Source organism: Ceratotherium simum, chromosome 13, assembly GCF_057802395.1.
Source record: "Ceratotherium simum simum isolate JZ-2026a chromosome 13, ASM5780239v1, whole genome shotgun sequence".
NCBI classification, from domain to species: Eukaryota; Metazoa; Chordata; class Mammalia; order Perissodactyla; family Rhinocerotidae; genus Ceratotherium; species Ceratotherium simum.
The window spans coordinates 28,837,991-28,859,796 of record NC_141912.1 but is presented as its reverse complement, the minus strand read 5'-3'; the positions used below and the strand labels follow the sequence as shown (position 1 = coordinate 28,859,796).

At 33.7% G+C, this 21,806-nt stretch overlaps 2 protein-coding genes across 2 annotated transcripts; both read left to right on the top strand.

Moving 5' to 3' along the window:
• The first annotated feature begins 471 nt into the window (after positions 1–471).
• On the top strand, positions 472–9,987 carry LOC101407830 (olfactory receptor 2B11-like). The gene is made up of 2 exons (XM_087438209.1): positions 472–1,386; positions 9,747–9,987. Exons 1-2 carry the CDS (start codon positions 472–474, stop codon positions 9,786–9,788), a joined length of 957 nt encoding a protein of 318 aa, XP_087294335.1. The 3' UTR covers positions 9,789–9,987.
• A 9,934-nt stretch (positions 9,988–19,921) lies between these two features.
• Positions 19,922–20,957, top strand: LOC101408088 (olfactory receptor 2B11-like). Its single transcript, XM_004441735.2, has one exon. It carries the CDS (start codon positions 20,019–20,021, stop codon positions 20,955–20,957), a length of 939 nt encoding a protein of 312 aa, XP_004441792.2. The 5' UTR covers positions 19,922–20,018.
• The last annotated feature ends 849 nt before the right edge of the window (positions 20,958–21,806 follow it).

The window sequence follows — 21,806 nt, the reverse complement described above, 5'->3', positions numbered from 1 at the left end:
TGATCCACCTGGAGTGCAATGAGTTCTGAACTTACCTAAATCAACTCATAAATTCAAACAGAGCATGGTCAGGGCCAGCAGACCATGCATAAGAGAAATGAACACATGTGGTAAGTCAGTATGGGAGGAACCATTCCTCCATTTTATTCTTTTCTCTAATGTAGGAGCAACTGTGAGTTTCCCTTTATTTAATCATTATTCTATAAAAATTTGCACTATTGCATTTCTTAGGTGAAATATAGAGATTTGTTAGTCTTTCATTTAGATGGACTACAAAATAATAATTTTTAGCATTTAGACATAATTTTTATTCTTGCGAGTATCAAATCACTTCACTGGAGTTACATTACAGAGAAAAATCTCTTCATAATTCACTTTATTTCAATGAATAAATTGACCATCAAGAAAATTCAATACTGAAATACAAGTCTTCATTTTGCCTTGAATCCACAAACAAGACCAACAACAGTCATGAATCCAGGCAATGCAAGTTCTCCAAATGTTTTCATTCTCTTGGGTTTCTCTGACCATCCTTGGTTGGAAATGCCACTCTTCATAATGGTGCTTGTTGCTTACATCTGCACACTAGTGGGAAACATCTCAATTATTGTGGTATCCAGGATAGATCCTCATCTTGACAGCCCTATGTACTTCTTCCTTTCCAACCTCTCCTTCCTGGACCTGTGTTTTACCACAACCACCATCCCTCAACTGCTGCTGAACCTCTGGGGCCCAGATAAGTCTGTCAGCTATGGAGGCTGTGTGACCCAGTTTTATATGTTTCACTTCCTGGGGGCCACAGAATGCATCCTCTTAGCTGTGATGTCCTTGGATCGTTACATGGCCATCTGCAAGCCCTTGAGGTACCCAGCTATCATGCATCAGCGACTCTGCATCATCCTAGTGGCCATGACATGGCTAAGTGGTTTGGCTAACTCCTTGCTTCAGTCATCCCTCACCATCCAGCTGCCACTTTGTGGTAACAACAAGGTAGATGACTTCCTGTGTGAGGTCCCAGTGATGATCAAGATGTCATGTGTCGACACGACATTCAATGTAGCTATGCTCTCTGTTGTGGGGACATTCTATTCCCTGGTTCCCTTGTCACTTATTCTTGTCTCCTACGGATTCATTGTAGCTACAGTGCTCAGAATTCAGTCCTCAGAGGGAAAGAAAAAGGCTTTTAACACCTGTGGTTCTCATGTTATTGTAGTATGTCTCTTCTATGGGCCAGTAATTAGCATGTATGTGCAACCTTCTGCTACTAACTCCCAGGACAAGAACAAACTCATGTCCCTCTTCTACAGTTTGGTGACTCCTATGCTTAACCCTTTTATCTATACTTTGAGAAACAAGGATATAAAAAGGGCAATGAGGAGACTTCTTGTCTCATAGTACCACCAGGGAAGAGAATAAACATAGCTATTTTTATGCTCTACACTCTCCACATGGCACTCAGAAGATCCCCTGCTTTAAAATTACCTCTCGATTTAACCTCCTCCAAAATTGTTAGCATTCTTTAGCACCTATTCATTCTACATATATGTTTACTTACCACACTGCTGTGATTTATTGGATATCATTTCAAAGTATGAATCCTAATTCTCAGTTTGTCTGCAATTTGCATGAGCATGAGGATCATGTCATTTAAGTTCCTCTGTATCCATCTAAAGATTCTATGTAGGAATCTAAAAAGTGGGCAATAAATTCTTATTGATTGACTCATTCAGTTATGCTAAAATAAATAAATCAATCATCATTTTACGTCATATTTTGAAAAAATAATACAAATAATATGGACTGCGGTTTATCTTCTTGCTATTATGGATATGATTTAAGGGTTAATATTTCATTTGCTAATCAATTCTTTTTATGAATTACCAGCAAGACCAAATGGGTTAATATCTTATATTCTATAACTGACTCTCTCAACCACGCATTCAGTCTCCAATTCTTTGTAAATAAGATAATTCAAAAATAATATCTGATTTTATCTTTCCTATAGGTCCCAATGAGATTCCTTCTTTTTGAGGCATTTGACTGAAGTAACTATTTCTAGGTTCCCAAAGGGAAAAGTTAAGGATTAAAAGCAGAGAAACTCCTGTGTGGCCTCCTAGTATTGAGGGTCACTCAACCTTCATTGGGGAGACAATTTACCTAGAATGAGATAATTAGGTGTATTTGGTAGGTAGTCAAAGGGCAAAATTTCTCAATCATTTAGAAATCAGAGCATTAGGTGCTAAGCAGAAGGAAATTGGAGAAAGAAAATGGAGGATAACATGGGGAAAATATAAAATAAATTGGCTATCAGATCATCTATTTTGAGACAGAGGTGATGAAGTAGAAAGTTTGATGATGATGTGGGAGGGTGGTATGCTAATGATTTTCTCAATAATACCACCTCTTCTCATAAATCGGTCATGTGCTCCTACTTCTATACTCCCTACTCTTAAAAAACTCTTATCTTTTAACTGGTGTTTAAGGTAAATATTTATTTTTCTAACAACTAAGTACATTGATGTAAGGTCTTAATACATCTGCCCATCCTGTGTGCCCTGGTGTATTTGCACTGTTCATTTCCAAATGGTGAGAATAAAATCTATTGACTCATATTGTGCAAATCTAACACAAAGATATATTGATCGCAATCAATAATTAATTAATATAAAAAATTTATTCACTCTTCAATTTATGCTTTATGCATTGCAATAAACTTTCCTTTGTAGCCTTGAAGGGAAGGACACTAGTTTTGCTCTTGAAGGAGACAAGGAAAATCACTCTTTGGGAGATAAGCTGATTCCCCAGGATGGCCATATGGGTGTTAAGGACTAGGTCTTCTGATTTCACTGTGTACCCCGCATTCATAGTATTGACCACACTTGAAAGTTTACGTTCCTTTAGATGACCAAACTTCTCTCTCCAAAAAGACCATGAGGTCTTTTTTTATCACTTAGTAACCTGAGTAGTCAGCACAGTAAGTGCTACAGGATAGGCTCTCAATAATTATTTTTTTAAATGAGTGAATGAATGAAAAGTATTACCTACTGTCTTCACTGCCTATTGTTAAAACCTGTATCACAGGCTCATGTAAAAATATGTCATATACTAAATGATGAGTTTAACAAAGAGGTTAGTAGCTGATGTTTAAGGCAATGCTTCTCAAACTATCTTCCCATGCCGCTCCAGTAAATCTTAACAGTGATTTTAAAAAGTAATCCGTATTCAAACCAATGTGGGAAAGAGTCATACATTATTCTTGAAATTTTGGAATTTTGGAAGAAAAATTAACATATTAAATGTTTGATAACTTCAAAGTAAACTGTTAAATCATATTTAATAAAGCACTTCCCAAACTTCTTTTTTTTTCTGATTTTATTGGCTTATTTTGGAGAGGAAAAAACATATAGCGCAGTTTGGGAAATAACTGATTAGAAAAAACTGAATCTCAGAATTGGAACAGAGAACATAGATGAGCTGAGGGAAGCAGAAAATCTCACTTTTGGGCCGGATGACTAAATAGTCTCTTGTAAAACGGTTGTGAGGTATTGAGAGAAAGCTGCCCATAATATCCCATTATATATTCCCAGATGTGTGAAATCTCAATATTATTTATTCCTTTAGGATATAATTTTTTCTATCAGGTATTACATTTGCAACAGTATTTATAAGGCTAATTATTTCATGTTAATTATGGTATATATATATTTATACATAAGTATATATATTTATATGTTTATAATAGCAGCTACCACATGGGAGATGATAACTTAGTTACTGCACTTTAGTTTAAAAATTAAAGTGAAGAATAGGTTTCCTTTTTTACTGAATATACTTTCTCCTAAATATGTAACTCTTTAATATGTAGCTAAAATAATCAATAAAATAAACAGATGGTGCATAATTTTTTTTTTCTGGGAAAGATTTGTCTGGAGCTAACGTGTTGTTAATCATCCTCTCTCTCTCTCTCTCTCTTTTTTTTTCTCCCCAAAGCCCCAGTACATTGTTGTATATTCTAGTTGTAAGTCCTTCCAGTTTTCTACATGAGCTGCCATCACAGGATGGCTACCGACAGATGAATGGTGTGGTTCCACCCCCAGGAACCTAACCTGGGCCACTGAAGCAGAGCATGCCGATCTTTAACCACTAGGCCATCAGGGCTGGCTCAGACGGTGCATAATTCTAGATGAAATTTATAAAAATATCAATATCCATATCTATATAACCTGTTTCTCAGTAAACATATTGAAAGACATTTCTATAATGGATGTTTAAAAAGTATCTCCATGTGACAATTTTTCCCACGAATAGGCACATTTGATGTACCAAGTCCACCTTCCTAGAGGACTTTTGTTTACCCTTGATATACACCAGAATCCTTATCAAGATTTTAAAAATCACAAACTTGACTCTACTGTAGACCTCTTGTATCAGAATCTTGAGAGAAATCATGGCCAGAAAACTATTTTTAAAAAATTTCTCAGTAAAGTATGATGTGCACTCAGAGTTAGTGAGGGTCATCACAGGAAAAACATTTTGAGATATCCACTAGAGACAGAAGTCAGCCAGGTTCTGATTAATGGGAAATACTCCCATACTCCAAAACAAGAATAGGATATAATTTTTGCCAAAGGTGTGAAGAATCCTAGATATTCCAAGTTTAAAAGAAAGTGATATAAACCCATAAGTGGCAAAAGTAAAAAACCACAATTCTTAGCAAATGCCAAGACAAATGCAGCAAGACCAAGTTGAACATCCAAAAAAGGTGGTTTCCTTTGAAGTAAATGTTGTGTGAAAGTGAAGTAAGTACTTCAGTCAGCAGTGAAACTCTCATTTACGTGCAAAAAACGTCAAAAAGTGTTTTTCTAAAATTAAAATATGCTACAGTCATGCATCGTTTAACGATGGGAGTACATTCTGAGGGATGTGTCATTAAGCAACTTCATCATTGTGTGAACATCATAGAGTATGCTTACACAAACTTAGGTAGTATAGCCTACTACACACCTAGGCTATATGATACTAAATCTTAGGGAACCACTATTGTATATGCAGTTTGTCATTGACTGAAATGTTATGCTGTTCATGACTGCACAAAGAAACTGAGAACTAAATAGTTACTGTTGATTACTGAATTATCAGTGTGGGTAAGCAAATATAAGAAATACCTTAAAACAAAGCAAAAGGAAAAACAGGAAAACTATGAGAAACTATGTGGTAAAATATAACATTTGGAGAATAGACACATAAAGCCAAGTGTGAACAATAGGAGTGATAATTGAATTAAAATAACAAATGGAGGAGTAAAAATTAAGCAAATAATAGGAAAAAATTCCTGAGTTACAATAGTTACTTGGGTCCACAGATTAAAATGACCTACCATGCTAAATCATAGTTAACAGAGGAAAAGTAGTATACCCTGGACATATCCTTTTGAACTTCTTGAATTCTAAAGATGAAGAAGATATCTTAAGTATATCCAAAGACACAGTGTGAATGATATATTAACTTATACCAGACCATCCCTCCCACTAAGAATATTTAGAAAACTTAGATAAAGTACATAAAAGAGAACAACTAGAAAATCTGTATATTTTGTAAAACACTTTAAAAGGAGTTACAGACACCAAGGTAGCCAGGACTTGAGAGGCCAAAATTCCAGAAAGAAGGGAGAAACACTGAGGAGAGACGAACTTTTTAAATCACATGTCCCTTCAAGATATTTGCCAGTTCTTAAAAAGTGCATGACAAAGGGATTAAGAAGCTAGGCAAAAACTGAGATTTAGGAGACAAAGAAGATGAAAAGGATTTGGGGTAACCACACGAGCCTAAGGAAACAAAAATTGGAATTAAGGGTGACCAAGGAAGCCAGATTAAGGAGTTAAAATTCCAAGTAGAAGTGAGACACAGAGAACTGAACCTGATGTTTCACCACTTATCAAGATATTTGCCATGTTTTTTGCATCAGCCATGTATTAGAACAGAAAGTGGTATCTAGTAGTCTAAGAAAAATGACTTTCATTATCTCAAAGTACTGGAGAGGCAAATATTGGAAAGCATGGCCCTTGTAAACATCCAAGACTTTCAGCTAGAATGACTGAAGGGCTGCAGTCTAAGAGTAAGCATAAACTGAATAGACAAGCCATAAAAAAGACTGAAACCCAGATTGTATAATCAGCTTTATTGAGATTATGCAGAATACACTATATCCATTTAAAGTGGACAATTCGATATTTTTACACTTGTGTGTAAAATATATATACCAGCGAAACCAACACCACTATTAAGATAGAGAACATTTTCACCACTTCCCCAAAACTCTTTGTACCTCTTGACAGCCCATCATTCACTCCAACCTCAGACTCAGGCAACAACTAATCTACTTTATATCACTGTGCATTAGTTTTCATTTTCTTGAATTTCCAATAAATGGAATCATAGAGTATGTATTCTCTTAATTCTGTTTCTTTTCATTCAGCAAATATATTTTGAGATTCACCCAAAATGGTGCTTATGTCAATGATTTGTTCTTTTTCATTACTAGTAGTGTTCCATTATATGTACACACTATAGTGTATCCATCACATTTATTGACAAATATTTGTATGGTTTCCAGGTTTGGGGCTATTTTGAATAAAATTGCTGTGAGTGCTTAGGTACAAGTCCTCATTTTAGCAAATATTTTCATTTCTTTTGAGCAAATACTTAGTTATTGAATGAATAGGGTATGAAGTGGGTGTATGGTTAAATTTTTAAGAAACCACCAAGCAGTGGTTGTATCATTTTACACTCCTACAAACAATATATGAGCCAGCTCCAACCATCCCATTCAGAATTAAGGTGATTTGTTTCTACTATAACTACATGCCAAAAGCAAAAGTGAATCCTCTCTGGAGGAAGATAACAATACTTAGAATTATCAAATGTTTTATATAAATTGCCTATAATTTTGAAATGGATGCTGGGAAAATGGAAGGAAGAAGAGATTATTAACTAATTTCAATAGTGCTTACCCTACAAAACCAATAGATATTGCATATAAAAAGAAACTGGTATAAAAACAACCTTAAAAATATCTTTCTAAATATCAAAAGAATACAAAAGAAGAGAAAGTAAAGAAAATTGACTACATAGTGAAAGATTTTATATAACTTTTATGAATACATATTCATAAATTTATGTATTTATGTCATTATTTAACCTGACAGGGGTTCCTTGAAGACTACATTTACAAAACTGTCTGTATTTGATTTTACTTACAGCTTGACGAGGGCAAAAAACATTTTCCCTAACGGATATTTGTTAAAGTAATTACAAGTGACTACATTAACTTCCTTTCTGACTGAGGCAATGGATAACAGTTGGGATAAACTATAAATTAATTAAAAAGCTTAAAAGAAAAATCTAAAGAATGAGATGTCTGTATGGGGCTTTGAAAATCTTTGACAAATGCCCAGGAATTGAAAGGATCACACACATGCAGAGGGATGTGTGCATATCAGAGTTCTGTGAATGCTCAGAAAAGATCTGAGAAGAACCTAAACTTTCATCTCTGGCGGAGTTTGAAGATCTGTGCAATAAGTAAGTGAAGACTCAGGCAGAGATGTAATCTTCCTGACAAAGTGTTGAAGTCATGCCTCACTATGCACATAGAGATCTGGAAAAAAGACTGAAGATTTATTAGTCTGGGCTTTTAAGGAAATCTCTAATTATTAGCTGTCCACTAAGATACATGAATAAGAACTTCAGTGGTCACAAACCACAAAAAATGCATAATTAGAATTAGTTCAGAGAAGTCACTAAGCAAACAAACAAACAACAACTATGACAACAAGCAGCAACAACAACAAACCCTGGTGAGGTGGGGAGAATATAATTTCCAGAGTTGCCATTTGTAATATTTAAAATATCTAGTTTTCAACATAAAATTATGAGACAGGCAAAGAAACAAGAAAATATGGGCCATACAGGGGGAGGGAGGAGAAATCAACAGAAACTGTCTCTGAGGAAGTCCAGACCTTGGACTTACTAGACCAAGACTTTAACCAGCTATTTTTAAAACATATTCAAATAACTAAAGAAAATCATGTCTGAAGAACTAAAAGAAAGCATGAGAACTATGTCTCACTAAATAGAGAACATCAATAATCAGATAGACATTATTTTTTTTAAAAAAAATCTAAGTTCTGGAGTTGAAAATTACAAAATTTGAGAAAAAATTTCAATATGGGAGCTCAACAGCACATTTGAACAGGCAGAAGAAAGAATCAACAAACTTAAAGATCAGACAATAGATACTATCTGGTCTGAATAACACAAAGAAAAAAGAATAAGTGAAAATAAATACAGGCTAAAGAAATGTGGAATATTACCAAGCATGCCAACATACACATAATGGTTGCTCCAGAAGGAAGGTAGAAAGACAAAGTGTCATAAAAAAAATTTGAAGAAATAATCTCTGAAAACATCCCAAGTGTAATAAAAATATATTAATCTACACATTAAAAAGTGCAACAAACTCCAAGTAACATCAACTCAAAAGATTCACCACAAACTGTTGAAGCTAAAGACAAAGAGAGGATCTTGTATGCAATAAGAGAGAAGTGATTCCTCACATAAAAGAGATCCTCACTAAAACTTAAAACAAATTTTTTATCAGAAACTGTGGAAGTCAGAATGCAGTGGGATGAATATTCATGTGCTGAGAGAAAAAAATGTCAACCAAGAAGTCTACATCCAGAAAAACTATCCTTTCAAACTGAAGAAGAATTATACTTCCACGTAAACAAAAATTAACAGAATTCATCATTAGCATACCTGTCTACAAGAAATACTAAAAAGAGTCCTTCAGGATAATATGAAATGATGCTACACAGTAGTTTGAATCCAGAGGAAGAAATAGGTATGTAAATGTATATGTAAATATTATAGATAATATAAATGGATTATTTGTTTTTAACTCTTTTCCTCCTATATTAACAAAAAAGCCAAAAGACATATAGAAAATGAATACTAAAATGACAAATGTAAATCCTAAGTAATCAACAATTAATTAAATTATATGTCAATGGATTAAACACATCAATCAAAAGGCAAAGATTGGAATTTCAATTTCTGGTAGGACAAGTAAAAAGTTTAGAAGTAGTCGTTCCCATCATCACAACAAGAAAAACTGAACAAATTGAAAATCAACTCTTCCAAGGTACATTAGAGAATGAGGTCACAGTGAAAACTGCTGCCTCAAAAATGTGAGACAGGTAAATACAGAGGATCTCAGCTGACCGAAGCAGAAGCCCAGGAGCAGAAACCCATCATGGAATTAGTACCAGATTCCCTTTACCCAGTAAACCATGTCAAGCTTTCAACAAAAAATTATAACACATACTAAAGACAAAAAAATACAGTTTGAAGAAACAAAGAAAGCATCAGACCCAGACTAAGACATGACAGATTTTAGAATTATAAGATCAGGAATTTAAAATAACTATGATGAATATGCTAAGGACTCTAATGGAAAAAATGGAATTGGACAACATGAAAGATGTGAAGTGTAAGCAGAGATAGAAATTCTAAGAAAGAATCAAAAGCAAATGTTAGAAATCAAAAACACTTTAAAAGAAATGAAGAAAGATTTTTAAGGGCTCATCACTAGATTTGAAATGGCCAAGTAAAGAATCGGTGAAGATATGTCAACAAAAACTTCCCAAGATGAAAAGCAAAGAAAAAAATGGAAAAAAAAAAAAAAACAGAAAAGAATATTCAAGAAATATAAGAAAATTACAAAAATATAAGCACAGTGGGAGTGCCAGCAGGAGAAGAAAGAGAGAAAATAACAGAATAAATATTTTAAGTAATAATGACTGAGATGTTTTCTAAATTAATGACAGATAGGAGACTACAGATCCAGGAAGCTCAAAGAACACTAGATAGGATAAAACCAAAAAGCCTACCCCTAGACATATAACAAGTTGCAGAAAAACAAGGAAAAAGTCAAAATCTTGAAAGAAGCTAGAGGGAAAAACAAAAAAACCTTACCTATATAAAGCTAAGATAAGAATTACATCCAACTTCTCCTCAGAAACCACATGAGCAAGAGAGAGTGGAGTGAAATAGTTAATGTGTTAAAAGAAAAAAACACCAAGGTAGAAATTGGTATTCTGTGAAATTATCCTTCAAATGTGAAGGAGAAGTAAACTTTCTCAGACAAACAAAAATTGAGAGAATTTGTTGCCAATAGACCTACCTTGCAAGAAATGTTAAAAGTTCTTCAGAGAGAAGGAAAATGATATAGGTCAAAAATTCATATCTATAGTAAGAAAGGAAGAGTGTTAGAAAAGGAATAAATGAAAGTAAAATAAAAATCTTTTGTTCTTCATATTCTTAATTGATATAACAGATAATACTTTGTTCAAAATAATTAAAGCAACAATGTGTTCAGTGATGATAGCTTTTGGACAAGTAAAATAAATGATAAAAATGTTACGAGATAGGAAGGAGGAATTGGGAATACACTGCCATAAGATATGTGTGCTACCCATGAAGTGGTCTAGTGTTATTTGAAAGTAAACACAGATTGATTTTAAATACATATTGTAAATTCTAGAGCAACCACTAAAAAAATTAAAGATAAAGGGATGGAAAAATATACCATGCTAAAACTAATCAAAAGATAGCTAGAATAACTATAATTTCAGACAAAGTGACTTCAGAGCAAGGGAAATTATCAGAGATAAATAGGGGCATGAAATAATGACAAAAGAGTCAATTCTCCAATAAGATACAACAATCCTTAATATGTATGCCCCTAACAGAGTGTCAAAATATGTGAGGAAAAAACCTGATAGAACTGCAAGGAGAAATAGATGGAATCACTATCATAGATGGAGACTACAACACAACTCGATCAGTAACTGACAGATCCAGTAGGCAGAAAATTTGTAAGAACATAGTTGAACTGAACAGCACAATCAATCAACTGAATCTAACTGATATTTGTAGAATACTTCAACAACAACAGAATACACATTCTTCTCAAGCTCACATGGAACATTCACCTGGACAGATCACATTAAGGACCATGAAACACACCATAACAAATAAAAAGGAATAGAAATCACACAAAGTATGCTCTCTGATCATGATGGAATTAAAGTAGAAATCAATAATAGATATGTGGAAAATCCCTGAATACTTAGAGATTAAACATACTTCTAAATAATACATTGGTCAAAAAAGAAATCTCAAGAAAAAATTTAAAATATTTTAAACTAAATTAAAATGTAAAACAACTTATCAAATTTTGTGGGGTACAGCATCGCAGTGCGTACTAATAAATTTACAGCATTGAATGCATATATGAGAGAAAAAGAAAGATCTAAAAATAATAATTGCAGTTTCCACCTTAGGAAACTAGAAAAAGAAGAGTGAACTAAATATAAAGTATGCAGAAGAACAGAAATAATAAAAATTAAAGCAGAAATCAATGAAACTGAAAACAGAAAAACAATAGAGAAAATAATCAAAATCAAAGACTAGTTCTTTGAAAAGATAGATAAAATTGATAGACTTCTAGAAAGGTAATTAAGAAAAAAAGGAGAAGACACAAATTACTAACATCAGAAAAGAAGGATGGGCTGTCACTACTGATCCCATGAAAACTGAAAGGACAAAGGAAAATTATGAAGAACTCTGTGCCCACAAATTTTTTTTTCAAAACAACTTCTTTTTTTATTTTTATTTATTTATTTTTTGTGAGGAAGATCAGCCCTGAGCTAACATCCATGCTAGTCCTCCTCTTTTTGCTGAGGAAGACCGGCTCTGAGCTAACATCTATTGCCAATCCTCCTCCTTTTTTCCCCCAAAGCCCCAGTAGATTGTTGTATGTCATAGCTGCACATCCTTCTAGTTGCTGTATGTGGGACTCGGCCTCAGCATGGAAGGAGAAGCAGGGCATAGGTGAGGGCCCAGGATCTGAACCTGGGCCGCCAGTAGCGGAGCGCATGCACTTAACCATTAAGCCAGGGGGCTGGCCCAGTGCCCACAAATTTGATAATCTAGATTAAATGGATTAATTCCTTGAAAAATACAACCACCAAAACTCACACAAGAAGAAAAAGATAACCTGAATCAATAGTTAACAACGTTCCAAAACAGAAAGCAACAGGTCCAGATGGATTCAGTGGTGAATTCTGTCAAAAATTTAAGGAAGAAATTATACCAATTCTCTACAATCTTGTCCAGAAAATAAAAGCAGAGAGAACACCTTCTAACTCATTCCATGAGGCCATAATTACCCTAACAGCAAAACTAGACAAAGACATCACAATAACAACAAAAAAACTACAAACAAATAGCTCTTAGGAACATAGATGCAAAAATCCTTAACAAAATATTGCCAAAACAAATCCAACAATGCATAAAAAACAATTATAAACAATAAAAAGTGGAATTTATTCCGGGTATGCAAGGCAGGTTCTACACTCAAAAATCAATTATGTAATCCATCATTCCAACAGGTTAAGGAAGAAATATTATTTGATCATATCAATAGATGCAAAAAACATTTTTGACAAAACATTCATTCATGATAGAAATGCCCAGGAAACTAGAAATAGAGAGGAACTTGCTAAACTTAATAAAAAACATCTACAAAAACAATTACAGCTAATATCACACTCAATGGTAGGAAACTAGATGTTTTCCCAAGATTAGTAACAAGGCAAGGATGTTGCCTCTCACCACTCTTATTCAATATCGTACTTGAAGTCCTAGCTAATGGAATAAGACAAGAAAAGGAAACAAAAGGTATACAGATTGGGAAAAAGAAATAAAACTGTTTTTGTTCATAGATGACATCATTACCCACGTAGAAAACCCCCCAAGAATCAACAAAAAGAATGCCTGGAACTAATGAGCAAATTATAGAAGAGGCTCAGGACACAAAACTAATGTACAAAAGTCAGTTTCTTTCCTGTATACTAGCAATGATCAATTGAAATTTGATATTAATACCACAATGCTATTATATTAGAACTCAAAAAATAAAATGGGTGTAAATCTAACAAAATATGTACCAGGTCTATATGAGGAAAACTACACAACTCATGTAAAAGTAGTGAAAGAAGATCTAAATAAGTGGAGAGATATTCTATATAACACAAATAGGAAGACTCAATATTGTCAAGACGTCAGTTCTTCCCAACTCAATCTATAGATTTAACACAATCCCATCAAAATCCTGGTAAGTTATTTTGTGAATATCAACAAACTGATTTTAAGCTTTATATGAAGAGTCGAAAGACCAAGAGTAGCCAACAGAATACTGAAAAAGTGGGAAAAAATCAGAAGACTGGCACAACCAAGTTCAAGATACAGTAGTCAAGAGAGAATGGTATTGGCAAAAAAAAAAAAAAAAAATAGACAAATAGGTCAACGGAACAGAATGTAGAGCTCAGAAATAGATCCACACAAGTATACTCAAATGACCTTTGACAAAGGAGCAAAGACACTGTGATGGAGAAAAGATAGTTTTTTCAACAAATGGTGCTGGAACAATTGGACATACATATATCAAAAAGAAAAATGAATCTAGATACAGACTTTACACCTTTCAAAAAATTAACTCAAAGTAGATCATAGACCTAAATGTAAAATACAAAACCATAAAACTCAAAAGATAACATGAGAGAAAAAAATCTAAGAAACCTTAGGTTTAGCAATGACTTTTTATATACAACATGAAAACTCAATCTATGAAAGAAACAATTGATAAGTTGGACTTCATTAAAATTTAAAACTTTTGTTTTTCAAAAGACATTCAAGAGAATAAAAAGACTTATTGTGGTGATCATTTCAAATATATACAAATATAAAATCATTATGTTGTGTATATGAAACTAATATAAAGTTATATGTCAATTATATCTCAATAAAAAAGAGAGCAAAATAGCTTTCAGTGATGAATCTAACATACCGAAATTTGGAATGCCCTATTCCTCAGTTAGGTGAACTAAGGGCTTTTTCTTTTTCACCAGGACAAGAAAATTACTTCAGGGACTACTCAGAAAATTTTATAATAGAGTTGAGTTTTTCATATTAAAAAGAGAAAGAGAGAGAGAGAATGAAAAGGCAAGCCACAAACTCGGATAAAATATTTGTGTAATATATATCTCATAAAGGACTCTTCGTATCTTATATGAGATATCTCATAGCCAAAATATGAAAAGAACTCAAACTCAACAATAAAAACAGAAACAATTTAATTTTTAAATGGTCAAAAGATTTGAACAGATGCCTCAACAAAGAAGGAATACAGATAGCAAATAAGCGTGTTAGAAGTTGTTCAATATCATATGTCATAAGAGAATTGCAAATTAAAACAAGAATTAGATATCACTACATACCTACTAAAATGTCTAAAACTCAAAACACTAACAAAACCAAATGTTGCCAAGGATGTGTGAGCAACATTCTCTGCCTGTGGGAATACTAAATTATATACTCTGAAAGACAATTTGACAGTTTCTTACAAAACTAAGCACATTCTTACCATACAATCCAGCAATCATGCTTCTTGGTATTGACCCAAATGACTTGAAAGCTATATCCTCAAAAAAACCTGCACACAAGTGTTTATAGTATTTTAGTATAGTATAGTATATAATTTCCAAAACTTTGAAGCTACCAAGGTATACTTCAATAAGTGAATGGATAAACAAACTGTGATACATCCATACAAAGGAATATTATTCAGCTAAAGAAGAAATGAACCATCAAACCAAGCCATCAAACTTTAAATACATTCTACTAAGTGAAATAAGCAAATCTAAAAAGGCTATATTATATATTACTCCAACTATAAGATAGTCTGAAAAAGGCAAAACTATGGAGACAGTGAAAAATCAGTAGTTGTGAGGGACTCAAGGGGATGGAAGGAGCAATGAATAGGTGGCGCAATGAGGATTTTTAAGACAGTGAAACTGTTCTATATGACATTGTAGTGGAGGTTCTATGTCATAATACATTTGTCAAAGCCCATAGAATGTATAACACAGCGTTAACCCTAATGTAAACTACAGATTTTAGCTGAAAATAATGCATCAATGTTGGTCTGTCAATTATAACAAACATAGGACACTAATGCAAGATGTAAATCATAGAAGAAACCATATTTAGAGGGAAAAGGAATATATGGGAACTCTCTGTACTTTCTGCTCAACTTTTCTGTAAACGTAAAACTTCTGTAGTCATCCATTCACTTACAAAAAGGAAGAGATTGACAGACTAGATAAAAAACATGATCCAACTATATGCTGCGTACAAGAGCTTAACTTTAAACACCCAAATAGGTTGAACTGAAAGATATTCCATTTAAACAGTAACCAAGAGAGAGCACTAAGGGCTATAGTGACATAAAACAATGTAGACATAAAGACAATAATTGTTACTACAGACAAGTAAGAAAAATTTATAATGATAAAATTGGTCAATCGTTCAAAAAGATATAACAATTATAAATATATATGCACCTAGCAAAAAATCACTAAAATATATGAAGTAAAAAATAACAGAACTGATTGGAGAAATAGATAATTTTACAATAATAGTTGAACTTCAATACCCAACTTTCAATAATGGACAGAATAACTAGGCAGAAGATCAGCAAGGAAATGGAAGATTTGGACTACATTATAAACAAACTTGACCTAACAGTCAACTATAGAACACTCCACCTAGCAACAGCAGAATACACATATTTCTCAGGGCCCACAGAACATTCTGCAGGATAGACCATAAGGTAGGCCATAAAACAAGTCACAGTAAATTTAAAATGATTTAAATCATATCAAGCATGTCCTCTAACCACAATGAAGTGAAATTAGAAATCAATAACAAAAAAAAAATTGTGAAACACACAAAATGAGAAAATTAAACATTGCATTCTTAAATAATAAACGAGTCAGAAGAAATAATATGGAAAATTAGCAAGTAATTTGAGAAGGATGAAAACAGAAACAAACATACCAAAAGTTATGGAATGCAGCAAAAGTATATCAGGTAGAGATGTGTTTAAAAAAAGAAAAAATTGATTTGTCAATTTCTCTGCCTAAGGTCCTGACAGAAAATATGTGGCACGCTTCAACTAAGAAAATGAGAGAAGTTTAACAGAAGAAGGATTTACAAAGGTGTGGGAAGGACTTAGGGAACACCAACAAAGGATTTCGATATGTGTATTATATATATACCACCTTGGAACTAGCAACAGTAGGGAGCCTGTTATGAACCAAAGCCTGAAGTAGCAAAGGGGAAAAGAGGTACTGGAAACCTGAAAGGGAGAGAGAGAATCTGTATGTACACGGCTACCTCCAGGAGCTGTGACCTTTGGTTGAGCACCACAGGCAGCCTCATGTGTTCCAGCTGAGAGGGAGCTAGGGGAAAATACCCCAAACTAGCTGTTCTCTCATTATCTAATCTTCAGCTGGTGACTGCCACTGGCTGAACCCAACCAGAAGCCAGATATCAAGGAATCCTCTTGATTCAGTCTCTCAAGGTACAGCACAGGGTTTGGACTAAAGAGTGGATCTGGGGTGAAGAACAGGGAGTGAAAAATATCCATCATATGTGTAATGTGGAACAACACACATCCATATGATGCTAGTGATTACCTTTAGGGAAAAGAGTAGGATTATGGACCGTGGAAGGAGGTTGTCAAAGGGCAACCTTTCCATTTGTACCTGCTATTTGGTGCATTTGAATTTGTTTTTCAAAATGATTTACTCATGGATTATGTGTGAGTTTTTTTTAAATCTTAATGTTTATTACATATCTGACTAATATTATGTGGTGGATGTCTGTGTATGCAAGAGAGAGAAAGAGAGACTGCCATATAGTCTTTCTATTCTAAAATTATTAAATATTTTGAAATTTTTATTTTAAATTCCTTTTCATTGGAAAGACCAGTTATTGTTTTTTTCCTCTCTTTTCGGCTAATTTTGTGTCCCTTTATTGTATGACCAGAAATAATTAAATCTTGCGTAAGATATTCTACAAACGAACAAAGAAAGACATTAAAGGAACTCACATTTAAATTCCCCAGAAGCATTTATTCAAACTAGCTTTACTCTAATTGTACCCTATTTAAAAGTAGTGTCCAGTGTTGGGAAATCAAATGAGTTTGTTTTAAAACAAATCTAATAACAGAAGAGACTTGCTACCAACCTCAAGTCAGTAGATAATTAATTGTAATGAAACATTTCCATAGAGAACACTGTCCCAAGTAACTAGCTCTGCTAACTCATCTGGGATAAGCACAATGGCCTGTTTGAAAACAACGCCCAAGAGTCTCAGGAATGTAATACAAATAGTACATCTACAAAGCATTCTTGATATTATCTGTTACTGTCTTCCTAACCCATGCTTTTTTCTTTTTAGCAGCGTTGTTATCACATGAAAAATACATTTCTGAAGATAATTCTTAAATACTCATATGTGTACTACAATTTCTCTGTCTTTTGAAAGTCTGGAAACTCATTTATTCCTTTAAAATTCCTTTTTATTGAATGATATTTATCAAAACAAGGTGAGTAGAAAGACACTTGTTTTAAAGATCATGCATTCTTAAGGAAGGTAGGAATGTGTGTACATCATAGTATCTAATATACACAGGAAAAGCAGAGAACATTTCATTTCTGGGAGCCTTTTCTAAACTTTAGAAATACCTAGTTCAGTGGCTATAGAAAGCAACTAGATAGATCACTCTATCTCTCACTTAAACCAACCTTAAAAGCATTTTAAATTTCAATAAATGCTTTATTTGACAGGTGTTAAATACCTGAATGAAGTGAGAAGACTTCATTCAATCAGGTTAACTTTTTAAATATATGATCAACATTTGGTGGTTGATTTGTCCACATATTTCATCCAGGTTTTTGGTGTAATATTAAAAGAAAAAACTTTTATTTCTTTTATAATATTTTACTATATATAGAACTAAAAAGCACTGTAAATGTAAATAAAATACTGTGTATGATGAAAATGATATATGAATAAAATAAACTAGAATGAAAATGTGAGTGAAGATAGAAAGGAGATGTCAAAAGAAATAAAGTCTGGCACTTTATTAGAGTGACTTTAAATATTTGTGGATAAATAGATTCCTATGTAGTTAAATAGTGATGAAAAATCAATGGAAGTAGAAGATCCAAAAGTCATGGAATCCAACAGCTAAAAGTAATAAAATATCATGAGAATAACATGGTTAACTCTCAATTGTTAACTAAAGTATCTTTCATGCTGGAATATACTGAACATATATGACCTGGAAATGTGAAATAGTCTAGTACAAATAAAACATTTCTATTGCAGATGGTAGCTCAGAGCCAGTCTTCCTCAGCAAAAAGAGGAGGATTAGCATGGATGTTAGCTCAGGGCTGATCTTCCTCAAAAAAAAAAAACAAAAATCATTTCTATTGCTTTTTCTCAGCACTAGCTCAATATTCTTTATTGGATTAGTTGGAATTATTAGTATCATTTTATTATTATATTGCATACTTCTAAATTAGGATAGTGTGTAATCAAAGGGCAGCATTCACATCTTAGCCCTAAGTAGTTTTGTGTGCCACCTCACAGGATGGCTTTGAGGATTTAATGAAACAGAGAATTTGAAAACTGTACTTTATAACCCTATAAATGTAACCTTGTTACCCTTAAACCTCTAATACACCGGCAGGGTAACTCAGAATTTTTTCCCTGGAATGCGCTATCTTAACTTTCCATCTGAATATCCTTCATCTTATAGAAGATTAGATTTTGTGAAACACACTGCACCTCTAAAGGAAAAGTATAAACAAAAGACCTCACTACCTAATTAATCTTTGTCAAAATACTACATTACACAGCCAAAAATAGTATTTGATTTTGTTGTTACAACGTGCCTTCTAGATAACAAAAAAAAAAAAAGGAATACGTATTGAATGTGTAAAATAATTTGCGGATATGAAGAAGTCTCTGCTCCTGAATTGGAATATTGATTTTCTTTCTCCTGACACCAGTTCTCTGGAGTTAAATGATGTATTTGTAGCTACATACAATTAACTGGATGACTAATAACTCCAAACTCTTATGTAGAAACTGAATAAGGCCACTCAAGAAAAGAAAATCCCTACAAGAGACATAAATTAGAATTTAACAAGAAAAATTAAATGCTCAGTTTGAACAAAGTAGTTATGCAAGAAAAAATACATCCAAAAACAAATTCTTTAGCGTGGGAAAACATATGTCATAGCTCAACTCTCTCAGTTTATACTTCTGTAAACTCATGTGAAAAGAGTATAAATTTCTTGTTCGATTCCAAATTACTAAAATGTATTTGCTTAAAATCTACCTTCTTCCTCGCCATGAAGATGACAAAATTATTCAACTAACTAGTTGTATCTGGGCAAGGCTATCTTGATGATTCTTATAGCTCCAGGTTTCATCCTCCTTCTTCTACTATGGCTACCTCAATACTGTTACTCTTCTTAATATTTCAGTAATGCCTTGCAGCAGTGTTTCTGAAAATAAACCGTCTGATTCCTGGGCCCCATGCCACATCTACACTATCAGACATGTGGAGACAGGAACCAACAAACTGCATTTTAACAACCTCCTCAAATTATTTTTATGCAAGCAAGCCAAAGTTTGAAAATCATGGCTTTGGGGTTTCCAAAACACAAATGCTTCCACTTTTCATTTAATACTCACCATAGGCCAAGGAGATAGTTATTGTCATCCTTATTACACAGAAGAGGAAATTAGTTTCAGAATGGCTAAGTTACTTGTTTAAGGTAATTGCCTTTATTTTGTAGTGTCATAAAGGGAAATTAAGTCACCTGGTGTCAGATCCTTTTTATTATTTTCCCCACAAGTTACTGTAATCCATCTTCTATGAATATATGGCCAATGTCACATCTATGTTTTGTCATTTCTCACAACTCTTTCTACCATCTTGCTACTTCCTACTATAGGTGAAACAATTGAAGATTATGACACTAATTAACAAGAGCCATCCTGAAGAGTTTATTCTACTGGGCTTTGCTGACCGTCCTTGGCTAGAGCTTCCTCTATTCATTATTCTTCTTATAATGTACCCCATGGCCATGATGGGAAACATAGCCATCATTCTGGTGTCCAAGTTAGACCCCAGTCTGCAGAGCCCCATGTATTTCTTCCTCACCAACCTCTCCTTTTTGGACATATGCTATACCACAAGCATTGTTCCTCAGATGCTGTTTAACCTGCGAAGTGCTAAGAAGACAATCAGCTATATGGGGTGTGCGGTTCAGCTTTATTTCTTCCACACAATGGGGGGCACAGAATGTCTGCTTTTGGCCATTATGTCTTTTGATCGCTATGTGGCCATCTGTAAGCCTTTACACTACAACCTCATCATGAATCACCACATCTGTATCCTATTAGTGTCCACTGTGTGGCTGAGTGGAATGACCTACGCTGTCTCAGAGGCCACTGTTACATTACAGTTACCACTGTGTGGTCTCAATAAACTGGATCACTTGTTGTGTGAGATTCCTGTTCTGATAAAGACTGCCTGTGGTGAAAAGGGTGCTAATGAGCTCACACTCTCTGTGGTTTGTATTTTTATGTTAGCTGTTCCTCTGTGCTTAATTCTTGCTTCCTATGCTTGTATTGGGCATGCTGTATTTAAAATTAAATCTACTGAGGGAAGGAAAAAGGCCTTTGGGACATGTTCCTCCCATCTCATTGTTGTTTTCTTATTTTATGGTCCAGGCATTAGCATGTACCTTCAGCCCCCTTCCTCCATCTCAAGGGACCAGCCCAAGTTCATGGCTCTCTTCTATGGAGTAGTGACTCCTACACTCAACCCTTTCATCTACACCTTGAGGAATAAGGATGTAAAAGGGGCATTAGGCAACCTGGCGAGGAGCATTTTCACTTCCAAGTGATAGTTGGTAGATGTCAAATGAAATTATTTAACAATTAAAGTAGGTTTATAAGGGTTTTTCTAATAACTCATTCTTGTTTCCTATTTCCCCAAATCTCATGTCAGATATTCTTCTTACAAAATATGCACATATTTTGATATTTCATATTTCTGATATTCTGTGTAATGGTGTTAGGCATGAATGATACTTGTCTATATACACCAGTAAGGGCACTGTGTTTGTGAAAATGTATTAAAAATAGTTTTATTCTGCTTTGTACATACTGAAATATTAACTCTAAGTAGCAAAAAAATGTAATAATATAAATTATAATATAAACTCATTAGTTAAAGCTAGTCATCATAAAATAGCATGGCAACCATTCATCAGTGGACTTTCTATCACAGTGAGAAACATTTCATTATTCTGCAAGATTGTCCCATGTGTAACTGGGCAGCATGACTACACACACATCTTTGTGAGGCACTCTACACTATAGAACAACTATTAGTCTTATAAGTTCATCAACCTCAATTTATGTAGACACTATTGCCTCTTAAAAACACATTGTTACTCTTGTTTAACAGAGTACAGTGTTTTCATATATTTAATCAAAGAATTTATCATTGAATATTAAAATGAATAAAAATAGGGACAAAACATATTGATAAATTTCTTAACATTGTTTTTCAATATCATAAGCATGAGTCTTCTGACTGAGTGAGAGAAAAGGGAAACGATATTAATAATGAACCACAACCTGGAAATATTTCTGCACATAAGTGGAACAGCCAAGAATGCCTTTTGTAAATATGGAAAAATCAGGATGAGAAAGAAATAATTTGGATTTCTGTGAATGGAAAGCAACTT